We start from the raw sequence: 17,630 nt of genomic DNA, 5'->3' as shown, positions 1-17,630 counted from the left end.
ATTTATTAAATTTTGTATTTCATAAATAAGTACTATACAACATAAAATATTATTTTATTTTATATGGTTTAAGTTTCATAATATTATCGTTTATTTTAAATAAAAATATTATTACAATTGGTGAATATGTCAAATTTTAGCCAGGCTGGTGAACAGACTGGTTCCCTCTGTAATCTTGGGGCTAATTTCAAGACAGCGTCAGGGTACAGTTCAGTGTTGATAATGGCAGCGGGACTTTCAGAAACTGGTGCTCAGGTAAATTGTAAATTGAATGGTTTTCTTGATATAATAACATAGTTTTGGTGACAGTTATTGTATTGAGTGTTTGGGGGTGAAAAGATATATTTTTGTTGTCGATAAATATTGTTGATCACTAGAAATTGTAGAATAACTTTTTAAATTTTAGTTAGGGCTTTTACTTTAAAGGCCTAATTATCATAATCATACTAAATAGTTTATATTAAGTTAGGCAATCATATTGCAGTTTTGCACGCAAAAGACCACACAAAAGGTTTATCGCGGTTCAGAACTGCAATGCGTTATGGGAAGGCAGATGGGGCAGTTTGCTATGCGGTGTATGTTGTCATCATGCATGACTCGCGCACGCACACCTATACCTTTGTGTGGGTTCAACAGCGCCCTCTCTTGATATTTTGCTATTCGCAATAAACCTGATATTTATGTTATGCTTCTAAGTTCTAGTAATAATTATTAATACTATTATACAGAATTAGTGAATATTTATATTGACACTGCCCTGACAGAAGAATAGTATCATGAATGATCATGTAGCCAAGGGGCTAATTGCACCGGACACTAGTTGCGTTGCAATTAACCCTCTCGACAGGTTGGGAGGTTGGAGTGGTTGAGTTGAGGGTCACGAGGATGGAGGATTTCCATGGTTACGATTATTGCAACTTGGTAACTGGACTCAAGCTCTGGTGTTTGTGATCAGCAGAGTGTGAATTCGAGTCCCTGTCTTCACACTTGTGTCTGGCTGTAAGACAGCCTCACTTGATTAAAATACAAAACTGTTTTCTCCCCATTATTGCAGCTGTTTGCTCGTCTTGGCTCTAAACCTTCGCTGGAAACACTTGATCCTCATCTGTTCCCCCCTCCAGACTGTCTCCGCCCATCCCACGCAGTTGAATTCTACGGACCAATAGGATGCGGAAAGACAGAGATGCTTCTTCACATTATCAGCAGGTGTATCCTACCAGGTTGTTGGAGGGGTGCAGTCCTTGGGGGTATGGGGGTGGGTGTGGTTCTTGTGGATGCTGATTTTCAATTTTCGATGTTGAGGCTGTTTCAGATTCTTGAGAGGAGGGTAGCAGATGTGATGGAGAGGATGAAGAATAAGGATCAGAACTCTAAAGCAGCAACCAAAAGTGAAAGTACGTTTACTGCGTTTCAGGAGGAAGAAATATTTTCATAATCAGGCATTTTCTTGAAATAATTATATCTTTAAACTACCACCCAATGTTTTCAAACAAATGTAACACAAGCTCTAGAAGGTTTACTTTTTGTTGAGGAAACAAGCCTTATTCATAAAATAATCCTTTTTTAATAAAACATCAGATAAATTTGTTGTTGCTTACTTTTTTTTCTTTCACAGAAGGCCCACCACTGCAAAGTTCAACAGGTATGGATAAGAAGGTCAAGTGTGGCGCACAAGAGAAACCAAAGATTTGTAGAATGTGCAATAATAATGACACTATTAAAGACAAAACTCCTGATTTCGATCAGCAAAGTGTTAATGCTTGCCTTTGTAGTCAGGGGAATGCAAATGAAATAACAGCCAGCATAGGAAAGAAACGCACAAGAACAGGTAACGTCAAACATGATGATGGGGCTCCCTACAGTGCAACAAAAAAACTACCAGGTTGTAAAGACACAACACAGAGTAACCAAACATTTGAAATGCCATCAGCAGATGATGTAGAAGCATTCATCAAATCCTGTCTGAACCGGTTCTATCTGGTTCGCTCCGGTGGGAGCAGTGACCAACTCATCATGGATCTCCACTCACTGGAGTCCCTTGTTGCCAACAGACCAGACGTGAGCATCCTCATGCTCGAGAACAACGCCGCTTTCTATTGGACGGATAAGGGTAACTCAGGAGGCGTGGCCTCAGCCGCAGAGGCCAATCAGCGCAGAGCTGTCGATATCATCAAGCGTCTGATTGGAGAGTACCGGCTAGTGTTTATGGCCACGAAACCTGCCCTCATCCAACGCGGTCATCGCACTAAGGGGTTTGATGATTCATTACCTGCCACACCTTCACATACAAATCTCTCGCATTCGGACAGCAATAAGTACAGCCATCATGAATTCATGTGCAATGCTTGGAATAAACTAATCACTCATAGATATGTTATGAGGCGGGTGGATCCAGTAAACCAGAACCGGGCAGTGTCTTTGCCAGGGAATTATTCAGCATTTAGGACTTTGCCATCTTCAGATCAACCATGTAGATTTAGCATTACAGAAAGAGGTTTAACGCATCACTGAATAAATTACAGAGGTCAAGAGCTTCTAACCCAAAGTTTCTATTGCAATTAATTTTAAGATTAGTTACAGAGACCTTTTCGCAAATAGCCATTTAACCAGCATGCACCTCATTCCATGCCTAATGCGCGCTTACTGAGTATTTTGCGAGGTACACACATGTGCCTCTCAAAGATGAAATTCCAGACCTGAAATCAAAGGGGAACAAAAACCCAGCTGCACAAGGGTGAGATTTATATCGAAGATTGCGTACACTGCAATTTCCAAAAAATCTACCATTGTATGTTTTTCTTTCATTGAACTTTGTAAAATGTGTGTGTTCAGAAGTCCTGGCTCTGTGGTAAACATGTGTCGTCAAATAATACATTGTCAACAAGAACATGTGCATGTCTAAATAGCTATAGTGAAAGAATGGACATAGTCCTTATCGCAAATACTCCTATAATGCAGTTCTTTATTACAGCATTTTTTTATGTCTTGATATAAATCATTTTTATAAGCCAGTTTACTCATGACTCAAACAATTTAATAAACTGCTGCTTTTCAAAGTAGAGTCAGTACAAATTTCAAAACTCCTTGACTTGCAAAGTTAAAACATTCATCTTCACTTTTCACATGGATAACAATAAAGCATGTTTAAAAGGTATTTTTTTCATGAAGTTTTATGTTTTAATGAAGTTGTTAACTTGTACATTTCATGTATTATGTGTGCACAAAGCTAATGGTCTATTTTAAATTATGGGTTTGCATGCCTACAGCACTGGACACATTTGGTAACTGTCAAAAACCAGTACTGAGTATTCTCACTTGGTGTATCCCAACATGTGCATAAAATAACAAATCAGACAGCGAAGTTTTAAGAAAGAAAAAACACCCTTGTTGAACATCACTGTGTACTTTTAAATGACTAAAAAAGGCTTCAGGTCTACATAACGTCTTTTAGCTACTTCAGAGGGAGCCGTTTCTCACAACGTTTTACAGTATCAACAGCTCTCCATTGCACGTTACCAAGTAAGTTTTGAGTAATTACTAATACACGTAGTGTCCAGTGCCTTTAAGGTGATCCCTCTCCAGCCTCTCCCGGCAGTTACAGGTTGCGTGGCTTCTGACTGACAACTCGCGATCAAAAATTTACAAAATAGGGAGACTGCCAACATTAGCCGGAAAGGGAGCCCAATCCACGGTGGGAGAGCCCAAGTCATAATGGGAGCTTAATTCATAGTGTGAGTCCAAGCCAGAATGGGTGCCCAAGTCATAATGGGAGTCCAAGCTGGAATGGGTGCCCAAGTCATAATGTGAGTCCAAGCCAGAATGGGTGCACAAGTCATAATGGGAGTCTAAGGCCGTGTCCGGATTGGTGATTTCGGCTACAGCTACGGCTAGGGCGCGCGCGTCTGCTATTCTTCAACACTGACAGACGCACTGATCTAGCCGTAGCTGTAGCCAAAGTCGCCAATTCGGACACGGCCTAAGCTGGAATGGGTGCCAAGTCATAATGGGAGTCCAAGCTGGAATGGGAGCCCAAATCTAAGTCCGATCCCAAGCTGGACCCGGAGCCAAAGGTGAGGTTTTGAAAACACCCTCAGTGCGTTGTGAAATCAAGCCCTGGTCCATTGTAGAAAAATACAAGAGATGCCTTCATATGTACATCATCCCTGTCGTTGTGTTCTTTATCAAGTCCTGCCAGTGTGTTCTTTATACACATGGAGTCCTGCCAGTGTGTTCTTTGTTATGTTGGTACAAACACTGCCTCACAGAAGATGCATCTTTCTCGCAATGTTTCTCTGAGCCACATAGAATCTGAGAATGAGAGAAGGTACATTATTTTAATCTTTATAAAACAAATATTGTTGTTATACCTCTGTGCAAATTGTGAAGTTTGATTGGTCGAGAACAAATCATGTGACGCGCAACAAAAACGCATGTTACATGGCTCGACGGGCCGGGTAACATGAAAAGTGCGGTGTACATCACCATGATCGTTCCCAGCATTGGTCGATTTCCAGCGCTGGTCGATTTCCAGCGCTGTGTACGAAACAACCGCGGGTTTGAGGGAATTGTTTCTTGTTCGTCTGCTTATTAAACAATGAATAGTCCGTCGTAACAATGTTTGAAGATGACAACAGAACTTTGAGAAGAGGAATAACAATTATACAAAGGTATAACAAAACAATTGTTGCACACTGTGACTGGGGTCCATGGGTTTTGTACACTCTCGAGGGGAAATGGCACCCTCGGCTTCGCCTCAGGTTCCATTTTCCCCCTCGAGTGTACAAAACACCATGGACCCCGTCACAGCGTGCAACAATTGTATAATGATAGCTTGTTAGCCCAAGGTGACATGTTCACTTTAATACAACATGGACAATGAGAGATTCAAGATGGCACCATCATGGAAACAGCTAATGGGTGTAAGGCGTCTCTTATGAAACTAACGCCATTTCGATAGGCACACAAGGGATGCGCCAAACCAAATTCTTAATTAAGTACTTAAAAAATTTGACTCTAAAACACTTACGAGCGACTGGATGTGCTAAAAGTTGAATGATCGACTGTTGCAGTCGTTCGGAACGACTCTGGAGCGCCTTGGTTTCAGACGTCGATCTTGTCATGAGCCGAGCCAATGTAAATGTTATGTTAAGTTCGCCTGTCTGAGAACAAAAATTTTGGTCGACCTACAGTCGCTTCTGACCTGTTTGGTACGGCGCGACACTGGTGTGCCTGTCAAAAACGGGTGGTGTAAGATAAACTCTAAATACCTGTGTTTTCTGGTACAGGCAAGGCCATTGCATCACAATGACTGCACATTATTGGGATAGAGGTTGTTTGGCACAGCCTGAGACTCAGTGAACATCTCTCTGAACAGTCAAATAAAACAATTTAGGTTTAGTAAAAGACCAATTGACAGTTTTTGTTTTTCTATGTAAGGTGTTATCTCAAGTTTGCTTGAAGATATGTCTGTTATCAAACACGGGGTCTTGGAATATGAACAACATTATGAGAAAGCTCTATTAAAGAATTTCCGAGTTTTGCGACAAAAATTTGTGAAAAAAAACCTTTTCAATGTCAGGGCGGTTTTACATCCCTACTGGTTTGCGCATGATCCAATTAAATCACTGTTTGGAAAAAGATTTACATGGAGATAACAGGTGTGAGTTGCCAGACAAAAAGGATGTTTCATTTTAGCCTCTTTCTTTACTGGTGCTTTCCCGTATTTAATATAGCATGTTTGCTTCCCTTATTCATATGGGACGCAGAAGCACTAAACATTTCTGTGGCCATTGGCACTTAAAAATGGAAAGTAAAAAGAAATCCTAGGATAAGATTGAAGATGATAGTAAATTAGGAACAAATAGTGAAAATAAACAATCCTTACTCCATCTGTGTCCATTCTTACAAGCGTCAGATGATGTACTTGTTAGTTCTATATGTATGAAAAATCAGTCAGTTAAGGACTTTACTATATGCTTTTTCAATTATTTTTATCAATATTACATAAATTGTTTATGTTACCGGTATGTGTAAAGCACATACAATCAGTGCTTATCTGATTCCCGTGAAAACAAAATCCACAGGCATTCTAACTCGGGCAGTATTAAAACCCACAACCCCTGCCAATCTAGAGCATATATCTTACCACTAAAACATCTAGCACTGGTCATCTTTAAAAAAAATTATTATTCCCAGATGCAAAGTAATACATCTATTAAATTGTTTTAAGAGATTTTAAATTTTGCATTGGGGATAAAGAATATTATTTTGTGTTACCCTCAGACATCAGTGTTGAGTTAAAAAAAGAGATTAACTTGTCATTGTTCCATTTATAAACCATGTCATTATTCATAAACAATGAAATTAAAACTGCTGTTACATCAAAAATCTTTAAAATATTATCTACTATTTAATGAAAATATTTTAATTTAAAGGATATTTTCTTCGCAAAGGTCACATGACTCTCTCCTCCCAACTTCTGACGAATGAGGAAAGGCGTTGTGTACTTCAGTAACAAGACCTCTGATTGGCTCGTCAGTTGTTTCACTGTGGTCCGACAGCCAATCAGCCATTAATAACAATGCAGTGGCTGAAGCTATAAAGTAAAAAGCAGAGATTAGTGTACATGAATTAAACTTAGAAGTTTTCAGCGAGTTCAAACAACAAAACAAAAACACTGTTGCTATTAAAATTATATTCAAGGTCACATTTCATCAATTGTTAACACCCAAAATCCACATTATCAATAACTGGTTAAAAATACAGGATTGGAAGAGTTGACAATACAAAAGGATATAAAGTTAACCACCCAGCTGGCAAAAGCCAATCTCTCTCATACAAACATTGGTTCAACATCTTTGATTATGAATTGCACAATTCAAGAAACTATGATTCATTAAAGCCATTATACACTTTCGGTAAACAGTATTGTCCAAGGCCCACACTTCATGTTTCACAACTTCTATATAAATAACAAACCTGTGAAAATTTAGGCTCAATCGGTCGTTTGAGTCGGGAGAAGGTAACAGGAAAACCCACCCTAGTTTCCGCACGTTTCGCCGTGTCATGACATGTGTTTAAAATAAATCCGTAATTCTCGATATCGAGAATTGATATTGTTTTAATGTTTTTTCAAAAAGTAAAGCATTTAATAAAATAATATTTCAAGAGAAGTCTTTCACCATTACCTTCTGTAAACCCTGTAAGTTATTTGTAAATCTGTGAACTTTTAAAAAAAATTCCGTACCGAAAGTGTCCAATGGCTTCAACTAAACAAAAACAATTGTGAAATCAGCTTGATAGGATTTTACTAATTAAACCACTGGACCAAGGTCACCACAGGCTGGCATGGTTTATCCATGACTGAAATCCACAGTGAATGATATTGAATAGTCGAACAGTAATAGATTTTTAAGACGTACCAGTGTCACTATGTTTAATTGGCACGGGGATGTATTGCCATGACTGCAGTGCTGAAATCATGTGCAGTTTCACTAGTTCTGCTTCTATTTTTTGTATGTCAGATTCCTGCAAAAGAAAAACAGGAAAATGATTACGAAGAAAAAAGGAAAAAGAAACTGAGCACTATTCATTAACCTTTTCAATCATGGTGTCATTTTTCAACCAATTGACTAACTGATCAAAACCAGTCAACTGCAGTGCAGAGCAAGTTCGAGTGGGCACATTTAGTTGACCCATGGTTGACTATTGACCAGCAACGTACATGCGCAGTGACGCACTCACTCAAACGACTTATTTGGAAGTCTAGTCAACCTTCCACATTTTCACCATAGTGTCACTGGCTCCCCTCTGCGCTTTACGTGTGTTAGAACGGAACATGCTATTGGGACCAGTGAAGAAACCATGGGCCCGAGGCTGCTTCCTAATGGTCGACAACAGTAGTAAACTAATGGTTGACCAGCCTGGGTTTCTGTGCAAATGGTCAACCTTTAGTTAAGTGCACACTCAAATTTGCTCGCAGATGTTTTGTACGGTGGCTGTGCACAGAAATATCTGTGTAATGTGCGGATACATTCCCTACATGGTTACATCTTGCAGGCTGGCATAGTTAATCCTTCAATCATAAATACAGTTTAGACATTCTGATTGGTTGAGAGGAGAGAATGTGCATTAAACCAGTTTAACTATAAAACCAGTTTAACCATACAACCAGTTTAAAGGCACTGGACACCTTTAGTAATTGTCAAAGACTAGTATTTTCACTTGGTGTTTCCCAACACATGCATAAAAATAACAAATCTGTGAAAGTTTTGACTCAATAGGTCATCCAAGTTGCAAGAGAATAATGAACAAAAAACACCCTTGTTGCAAAAATTTGTGTGCTTTTAGATGCACAATAAAAAGGCTTCAGTCCTGAAGTTTTTTAATATTTGAAATTACCTTTTTCTCAAAAAAAACATCATTTCAAAGGGAGCCATTTCTCACAATGTTTATTCTATCACCAGCTCTCCATTGCTCGTTACCAAGTAAGTTTTTATGCTAACAATTATTTTGAGTAAGTACCAATAGAGTCCAGTGTCTTTAACCATAAGTACATTTTCCAAATGATTACCAAGACAATAAAACATCTCCTCCACCATCTTTTCCTTCTCATTTTCTGCATCCAGCTCTTTCTTCATCCCTCGTATCGTTTAACCATAAAACCAGTTTAACCAAACTTTTAAAAATGAAAAAAAAAAAAAAATTCAACTCACAGTCTCCTCCACCATCTTCTCCTTCTCATTTTCTGCATCAAGCTCTTTCTTCAGCCCCTGGATATGACACAACCGCAGACGCAACAAGAACCGTCTCAGTCTCAGCATGTAGCAATGACCTCTGACCTGACCCACCTCAGACTTGACCTGGGTCACATCCCCATCGGCAATCGACTGTAATTCTTCAGGAAGCTCATTGCTGGAATTAACTGCTGTCTGGCGGACGTACTCAAGCATATCTACTTTTTCACTCAAATATCCTGAAAATTGTTCAATGAAGTATGGTTAAACTAATTTGGTTAAACTTTTAAAATATACAAGTAGTCTGGTTTAGAAAATGAGGTACAGACAACAGAAGACACAAAAAGTCACACATAAAAACAACAAAAAAGTCAGTGGACACTTTTGGTAAATACTTACAATAATTATTAGCATAAAACCTTAGTTGGTACAAGTAATGGGGAGAGGTTGATAGTAAAAAACATTGTGAGAAACGGCTCCCTCTGAATTTGATTTTGAGACCCGAGATTTAGAATTTGAGGTCTCGAAATCAAGCATCTGAAAGCACACAACTTCATTTGACAATGATGTTTTTTTCTTTCATAGTTATCTCGCAACTTTGACGACCAGTTGAGCTCAAACTTTCACAGGTTTGTTATTTTATGCATATGTTGAGATACACCAAGTGAGAAGACAACTATTTTACAATTACCAATAGTGTCCATTGTCTTTAACAGTTAGATTCTTTTTAGTTTGTACACATGTACCTTGTTTGTTACAATACGAAACTCAAAAGTTTCACAAAAATAATAAAGCGGGTGGGCACAAAAAAGTTGTAAACACAAAATGTGAAGTGGTTAAAAGTTATGAATCTGTGAGAAAAAAAGTTACAAATTGAGTCCAACTTACTTTTGGGATTCAGTAATCCTGCAACAATGTAGGCGGAGTTTCTCACAGTGTGGAAATTGAGTTTCCTCAAGTTGAACCTGTTTTGCCTCCAATGGTAGCTGAAAAAAATAAATATAATTTTACAAAATTTACATAATAAATCATCGCACACACACACTAAAAATACAAAATCTTAAGAAAAACACTTCAGAAAAAAAAAATTGTTTCTTCCCGATAACATACAAAATTCTTAAAGTCGAATATTGAAACAACAAAATAATGACAAAACTGTCAACTTCTGTCTAAATGAAGTGGGTTAACAAAAAATGAAAATATTAACTTACGTGAATGGAAAAGCAGCAAAGATCCCATTAGGTGACACAGCACTGCCAAAAGCTTTGATGTTAGGAATATCTGGTTCCAAAATATCTATTGTCAATACCCTATCTGAGGATAACAGTAAAAATGTAATTGCAATATAAAACAAAGTTCTTTTCATATAGGCCGACAGGCATCTCAAAGCATTTATTGTTTTTATGAAAGGTATGAAAAGTTATGTTTGAATTATGAAACCCATGGGTTTACAGGTGATACAATGCAATGAATGTATGCATACTGAAGAGGACTGATGTTCGTACCTGAGGTGGTCCAATCAATGCTAACTTGGTGAAGAGAGCCACAAGTGCTTCCAGTCAATACTGTGTCACCCGATACACACAAACCTGAACAAATAAACATTTTTTTTTTTTTAAATATACAAAGAGAAGCATAAGTCTTCAAAAAAGTAGAGAAGTCTTCTACTTTAAAAGAAAGATCTCATTTGCTTTAGCTATAAGATTATATAGGGGTCTGCCATCGATTTCACAGAGAGTTAGGACTCGTCTTATCTCGAGTAAAGGTCCTAACTTAGGATTAATCTTAAGGTCTGCATGCTACAGTGCAGGGTTGGGAGTTACGGTAAGTCCTAAGATTGATCCTAAGTTTGTGAAATCGACGGCTGAGAAACATGACAGTAAAAAACAAGCCATTACAAACTGTAAATGAGAAAACACATTTTTTGAATGGTGCCCAAAGTTTCAGAGGTGAATTCAACTACAAATGGCAAAACAAAGTTGGTTTAAGACTGAAATTAATGTGTTTGCATGGGTAACAGGGAAAGTTTTTTAAATCCAAAAGCCAACTGGTTAGTAAAAACCTGTGCTCCTTATGTCCAGTGCTAGGGGTTGTGTTCAACGATAGCATTCAAAATCAGAGTTTTCCTTCTTCCTAGATGGCCTGCATTCCACGGCTTGTTAGCCCAAGTTTGGAATTTTGATATTAAATTACATTCTTACTTGTAGGTGGTATGACATGTTGGCTCAGGGTCTGTGTCTGGCGGATTACAGCCAATTTACTCAGATCCACCAAAAATGCTAAAATGTACACTCCCTTGGTAGCGACAAGCGTTGCAGCGCAAGTAGAGTCCTTGAAAATAAAGCAAACAAATCTCACTTAATAACCACACAAAATACATATTTTGCGATATTGTTTCCCATTTGAACTCAACAGAATCGTTCTTTTGCGGTTCCTTTTCCAAATTTTGTGACCTCATCTTACTCAATCGTGCAGGCGCTCTACCAACTGGACTATCAAGCCATTGGCAGTCTCCCTATTTTGTCAATGTCTTTGTTAGGGGATGCCCGAAAAACACAAATATTACACACTGACATAAAAGGTACGATGGTGTAAGCATGTGCCAATATATGGTTTCATACAGGGATTTAATGGGGGAAAAAAGTAATGTTGGACCTTGACTACCACATCATAGGGTGGACAACTACCTGAGTAGGATTTTCTAAGTTTTTGGACTGTTACGATTGAGTAGGATTCCTTTAGCTGCAACACACAGCGGTGGGCTTATTTTTAACTGGCATTCAAGTTTCTGTTTGTGTTGGCAGTGGTCATGTCAACAGGCAATGTGTGGTGAGACACTGTAACGGATGGCATAAACTGAGTTTTGCTAGATTAACCAGTTTACAGAAAATACTTTTACTGAAAATAGTGCTGCATTGGTAACAGAGGAACTTTTTTTGAATCCCGAAGCCAACTGGTTAATATTAGATGCTCTTCTTCTTGGAACATGCTGGAAATAATTCACCCGATCCCGTTCTTGCCAGGTAGCTGCAGGGAAGGTGTGGAACGGTCTACCTCATTCCATCAGAGCCATCCCGACAATAAACACTTCCAAATCAACCCTGAAGACTCATCTTTTTCAGAAACATTTCAGTAACAATTCCATAGACATTGGATTTTTTAATTTGTATTGATCTTTGAACCGCTGGAGGACAACCAAGAGGGTACTTTTTTTATTTAAGCAAGCGCCATTAGCAATTTTTGTGGATACTGGCGCTATAAAAGATGCAATTATTATTTTAATTATTATTGTTATTTAGAATTTTGTTTAAGGCTTACCCCTGTGGTTGGTGTGTAGACCCAGGCCATGTTTGAAACAGCAATTAAGTCCTTATCCGTCCAAACATCCAGACATTTGCGGAAAGTTGGAGTCGCTTCGCTTCTTTCGTCTTGATTCCATAAAGATATACGACCCTCATGGTCACCTACGGCTAAACAGGTCCCTGCTATTAAGATCAAAAGTGAAAACATTAACAAGTTTATTATGTTGGTCATTCATATTCTTTGAAGGCAATGGACTCTTTTGGTAATTGTCAAAGACCAGTATTCTCACTTGGTGTATGCCAACATATTCATAAAATTTTAAATCTTTGAAATTTTTGACTCAATTGGTCTTTGAAGTTGCAGTGAATAGTGACCACCCTTGTTGCACAAATGTGTGTGCTTCAAGATGCCTAGTGTTATTTGAGTGAGAAATTGCTTCTTTCTCAAAAACTGTACGTTACTTGAGAGGAAACTGTTTCTCACAATGTTTTATTCTATCAACAGCTCTCCTTTGCTCATTACCAAGTCAGTTTTTATCCTAACAATTTTTTTGAGTAATTACATACTTGATATTTACCTTTTACAGCATGGCTGGTAGCCTGCAATGGTGAAGTTCTGCACCATGCTAAGGATTTTGCCCACTGGTAACCACTGAGAAACACACTGTATAAGCTGATGTCAGATCTGGGTCAAAGGCATCAGGGATAAAGAATGATACTTTGGTTTGTGTCCTACACCAATGAGTAATCGAATGCGAACATTTTCAAGAAGAGACTCAAACTTCATTTGTACTCCTAAGTTTTTTCTTTGGGTGCATTCGATCAGCTTCCCCGGGTCAACCCCGGTCTGCCCCCAGTATGTTCTAATAGCTTTGACATCATTCGAGGGGCTCACCCGGATCAGCCCCAAGTGCTCTGCCTGTGGAACGGGTCATTGGGGCAGGCCCGAGGTGCATGACGTCACCACGAGAGGGTGAGTGATCGTTCGATTAGCTCTTGTCAGGGGCTCACCCAAATGAGCACCGCGGGGTCGACACGGGGAAGCTAATCAAAAAACCCTATGTATTATGACAAATCACCCTTGAACATATTTTGTATGGAATTATTAACGGCAACTAGTTAAGCGCCTTTTCCAGTGGTTACAAAGCACTACAACAAAACAAATGGAAACAACAGAAACAAACATTTATGACCAATTAGATTAGTCCAAACCATGCCTACAAAATGACCATGCCTTTATGTCCACCAAAAAAAGGGTATAAAAAGCAGTTCAGCATGCGACATGGTCACCAGTCTGACGAAGCTCCTAGCTTAGGAGTGAAACAGAACTAACTAAAATTATATGTAAGTAAATCTACATTATTTTTGGATTTGTAAAAAACCGAATCTTTTAATTCACCAATGAAGAAAACATATTAAACAAACAAGTGAGTTTTTAGATGCTTTATGAACTGGGAAGTGGAAGTCACATTGGCTGCCCCTTGGCCACAACACAAATGAATGTGCTCTTCGCAAATATAATGGTGAATAACCTACAAATCACATAAGCATTATATTTTATTCATATTTTTTTTTAACTTACTCATTGTCCAATGGGAGTCTGAACTTCCATATCACAACGTGTCCGCTCTTCATTGAAACGGCCAATAAGATGAATGCATCACTGTCAGATGACACATTTTCTTTCTGTGTTTCCCAATCCATACTGGAATCAGAATCGTTGTAGAGAACTGCTGACCATTCCATGTCTTAAAAAAGGGGAAACAAAAAGAGAATGGAAAAATGAAGGGAGTTCTCACAAACAAATTTAGTCTTTTTTGGAAAATGTCACCAACCAAACGTGCCTATAGGCCTAATACAAACTTGTGCCAAGTGAAAACTTCAAAAGAATAATTATCTAGCCAAAGTTCAATGTAACAATAAGCCATGTTGAGCCCATAAGGTACCCATACTGAGCCCACACAACACACATAAAGCCATTTGGTTTACCAACAAGACACACACTTTGAGCCCATAAGGTACCCATATTGAGCCCACACAAACCCATATTAAGCCATTTGGTTTGCCAACGAGATACACACTTTGAGCCCATAAGGTACCCATACTGAGCCCTCACAACACACATAAAGCCATTTGGTTTACCAACAAAACACCTACTTTAAGCCCACAAGGTACCCATACTGAGCCCACACAACATACATAAAGCCATTTGGTTTACCAACAAGACACCTATTTTGAGCCCACAAGGACCCACATTGGGCCCACTAGATGGGACACGAATCTCAAGCCTGCCCATATACCCAAGATTTTCTACCAGTACTTACTGACAGCTGCTAGCATGTAGACACGCCGCGTTAGCTCCTTACATTTTGTCTCAATGTCTGTACTGTTCCGTAACTTCGAGTGTGGCTCCTCATTAGAATGTGCAAATTCTTGCTGGCTGAGGAGTTTGTTTAGAAGGATAGAGAGGTCAGCAATCTGAAAAAGGAAAAGAAAATCTCTGTCATAAGGGGTTTATTTTTCTTCAGTTCATCAAATCGTAGACTCGACATTTGAAACAAAGAAAATTCAAAAGTTTGCTGTAAGACCAAAACTCTAGCAGAAAAATCATGAGAATTGGCATTGTGCAGGATTATTAGCTTTGTAAAACTGCCATAAGTGGTTTACAAAATCGCAGACTTTACGTTCGAAACAGAACCAAAATTCAATAGTTGGCTGTAAGACCAAAACTCTAGTAGAAAAATCATGAGAATTAGCATTTTGCAGGAAGATTACCTTGGTAAAATTGCCTTTTCTTAATTTCCTCTTATGGATAGTGAGCCTATGGTCCAATGTAAGACACGCCAGTAATGACCTGAGAAATAAAAAACAAAAATTGTTACTAAAGAAACAGTTGGATACAACACAATAGTAAAGAAAACTACTTCAAATGGTGGGGTAACAGGGTTTGAATCTTGGGAGCGAAGGGGAATCAACAAGGCGTAGGGTGTCATGGCCGGGCGGATTAGAGCACCGAACGCCGAGCTCTGATGCTTCTTTTCAGCAGAGTGTGAGTTCGAATCCCGGTCATGACACTTGTGTCCCTGAGAAAGACGCTAAACTATGATTGTTTCTCTCCACCCAGGGGTAAATGGGTACCTGCGAGGGCAGAGATGGTTCTTGTGAATGGTTTGAAGCAGAGTAGTGCATAATTCAGGGGTCGAAATTAAGTGTATTTTCATGGTAGTCAGCAGGGCTAGTAACCAATCATTTTTAGTAGCCCTGATGAGATTTTGGTAGCCCGAAAGACACATTATGTCTCGAGTCACGGCTTAAACTTTACAATACACCATAGAACAGTTCTTTGTTGTTTGTAATGATGATTTTTTGCATTGTTTTTCCACTAGCCCGTCGGGCTATCAAACTGGAAAAATCAGTAGCCCGGCTGTAAATCTGGTAGTCCCGGGCTAGCGGGCTAGTGGCAATTTCGACCCCTGTAATTAATGCTGCACTGGCTGTATACTCCCTAGGGAGCTGAGATGGTTAAGGAATGATTTAAGGCTATATAAAAACTGGTTATTATTGTTATTATCATTATTATTAATGCCGTGGAGCTTTAGGAAATGTAAACTGGACCACAATTGTTTTTACAATACCAGAAACAAGTGGGAGAAAAAATTCCAGAGATAGTTCAATTTGAATTAGGCGGTTATTTGACAAGACACTTAGGACAAGCATTTTTACACCAACTGGTGTAAAGTCTTTTTTATTGATTCAACAGAATTGGAAGAAAAACAAGGTTGTAAACTGTACCTGTCCAGTTTACTGGTGACCGTAGGCGACCACTTGGCCTTTATGAAACCATTCCTGTCTGTCTGGCACTCCCCACAAAAAGTCCTTTTCAGACGTTGTGGGAAAAGAGTTCGGTCGGTCATGGTAGACTGCAAATAATCTGTAAACGAAGGAAATCAATCAATCAATCAATCCTCAGGCATATATAGAGTGCCAACATTCTAGTTGCCTATTCTAAGGCCGTTAGCAAAGTGAAGTGAATTTATGACGAAAAAATCTACAGAATTTCATGCAGAAATGAGAAGTGCAGTGTACTAAAATGTAAGCAGGTTCAAAGAGATGAGTCTAACTCTTATAAGATGTTTTTTTAAGGCCTGAGTCAAGTGTGCAGAGTTGATTTAAGGGAGATAATTCCATAGCTTTGGTGCACATAAAACAAAGCTTCTATCACCTATGCCCAATTTCATAGAGACACTAAGCACAACAATTTGCTTAGCATGAAGTTTTTGCCTTGATAAAAACAGGATTAACAACCAAATTTCCACGTGATATTCAGGATAAGCAAACAACAGCTGAACACCAATAATACCAATAATATAACAAGTAAAATGCAACAAATGGAAATTCTGTTGGTAATCCTGTTTTAATCAAAGAAGAAATTTCATGCAAAGCAAATTTTTTTTGCTTAGCAGTTCTATGAAATTGGGCCTAGGAAAACAATACTTACGAAAACTATACTTACGATTATATTTTCCATCATTCTTAAGAAGACTCTTCAAACTAACGCCAACATCGAACTCTAAGATGTCTGGACAGGGTTTAACCAACAGTTTCTCAAACACAAAAGTGTTATCTGGCTCTGATGGATCGCACTGCAGTGACTGATTAAAGAACAAAGAAAATCATTGATGATTTAGACTGTTAGTTTAAACTGGGAAACCCACCTCACTAAACCAACACGCCCTACTAGAAGAACCCATCCACTCTCACTCATGCAACTTCAAGCCAGGACAACAGTTTACGCAAACACTTTTTTCCCATGGACTATACCACACAATATCCTAGACTTAAAAGACTACAAAAATACAAAGCTTCAAGACAGCAATCAAAGCACACTTCTTAAGACATTTCCAGGCCTGATACTTCACGGAGGCAACAAAGGCGATTGCCTCCGTGCCCCCTAGTCATTGCCTCCGTGCCCTTGAAATGCTCTCAGTAGAAATTTACAATTTCCTCATAGGGTCCTCTTTACCAAGGAGAAAATGCCTTGGTGCCCTTGCCCCTTCAAAAACGAAGCATACAGGCCTGCATTTCCACTAGGTCATTGGTCAGGTCATAAAACTCTGATGCGATGCGGGTATCCGTTTTTATCGGAGTATAATATCCAGATCAAGATCCAGATAAGTGGTAAAAAAACAAATGTTTTTGACAGCTGCACCGAACTTGCGCAAGGCTTTAAATTTGCGTGTAATATCTGGTGCGCAGGCTTAAACCGGGCCATCGGGTTTGCGCGCTCAGGGGAGGCTGAAGATTGCGTGAGGATTGAAGTTTGCGCCCAACACCACAGACTGTGTACCCGCGCCGCAGACTGACTGTCATTGACAGGATTGAAACAGTTGCCTTTCTTACTTAAAGTACACAAGATAAGCTAAATATAAATGGTCAGAACACGTAATATTAACCCAACTTACGAATATATTGACGCATTTCTCAGAAACAACAGCGATTTGATTGTCATCAGACCAGTCTAAAGCGTCATTGCCCGCTGGTTCATGTGCCAACTTCATGGGCGCCGCCATCTTTCTTTAAGAATATACCATAA

The 17,630-nt window shown here is 39.0% G+C and overlaps 2 protein-coding genes across 2 annotated transcripts; one reads left to right on the top strand and one right to left on the bottom strand.

Moving 5' to 3' along the window:
* Positions 1-136: 136 nt before the first annotated feature.
* Positions 137-2,520, top strand: LOC139949071 (DNA repair protein XRCC2-like). Its single transcript, XM_071947474.1, has 3 exons — positions 137-255; positions 1,055-1,394; positions 1,616-2,520. The coding sequence occupies exons 1-3, from the start codon at positions 223-225 to the stop codon at positions 2,509-2,511; spliced, it is 1,269 nt and encodes a 422-aa protein (XP_071803575.1). The 5' UTR covers positions 137-222; the 3' UTR covers positions 2,512-2,520.
* A 1,651-nt stretch (positions 2,521-4,171) lies between these two features.
* On the bottom strand, positions 4,172-17,607 carry LOC139949069 (general transcription factor 3C polypeptide 4-like). Its single transcript, XM_071947473.1, has 18 exons — positions 17,500-17,607; positions 16,551-16,689; positions 15,830-15,968; positions 14,813-14,891; positions 14,362-14,515; positions 13,620-13,785; positions 12,616-12,722; positions 12,054-12,220; positions 10,937-11,066; positions 10,241-10,324; positions 9,947-10,049; positions 9,624-9,721; positions 8,715-8,974; positions 7,422-7,527; positions 6,440-6,595; positions 5,885-5,938; positions 5,268-5,366; positions 4,172-4,308 (listed from the first exon to the last, which is right to left on the bottom strand). The coding sequence occupies exons 1-18, from the start codon at positions 17,605-17,607 to the stop codon at positions 4,238-4,240; spliced, it is 2,220 nt and encodes a 739-aa protein (XP_071803574.1). The 3' UTR covers positions 4,172-4,237.
* Positions 17,608-17,630: the final 23 nt, after the last annotated feature.

This window comes from Asterias amurensis, chromosome 16 (assembly GCF_032118995.1).
Source record: "Asterias amurensis chromosome 16, ASM3211899v1".
Lineage (NCBI taxonomy): Eukaryota > Metazoa > Echinodermata > Asteroidea > Forcipulatida > Asteriidae > Asterias > Asterias amurensis.
This window is presented reverse-complemented; position numbering and strand designations above follow the sequence as displayed.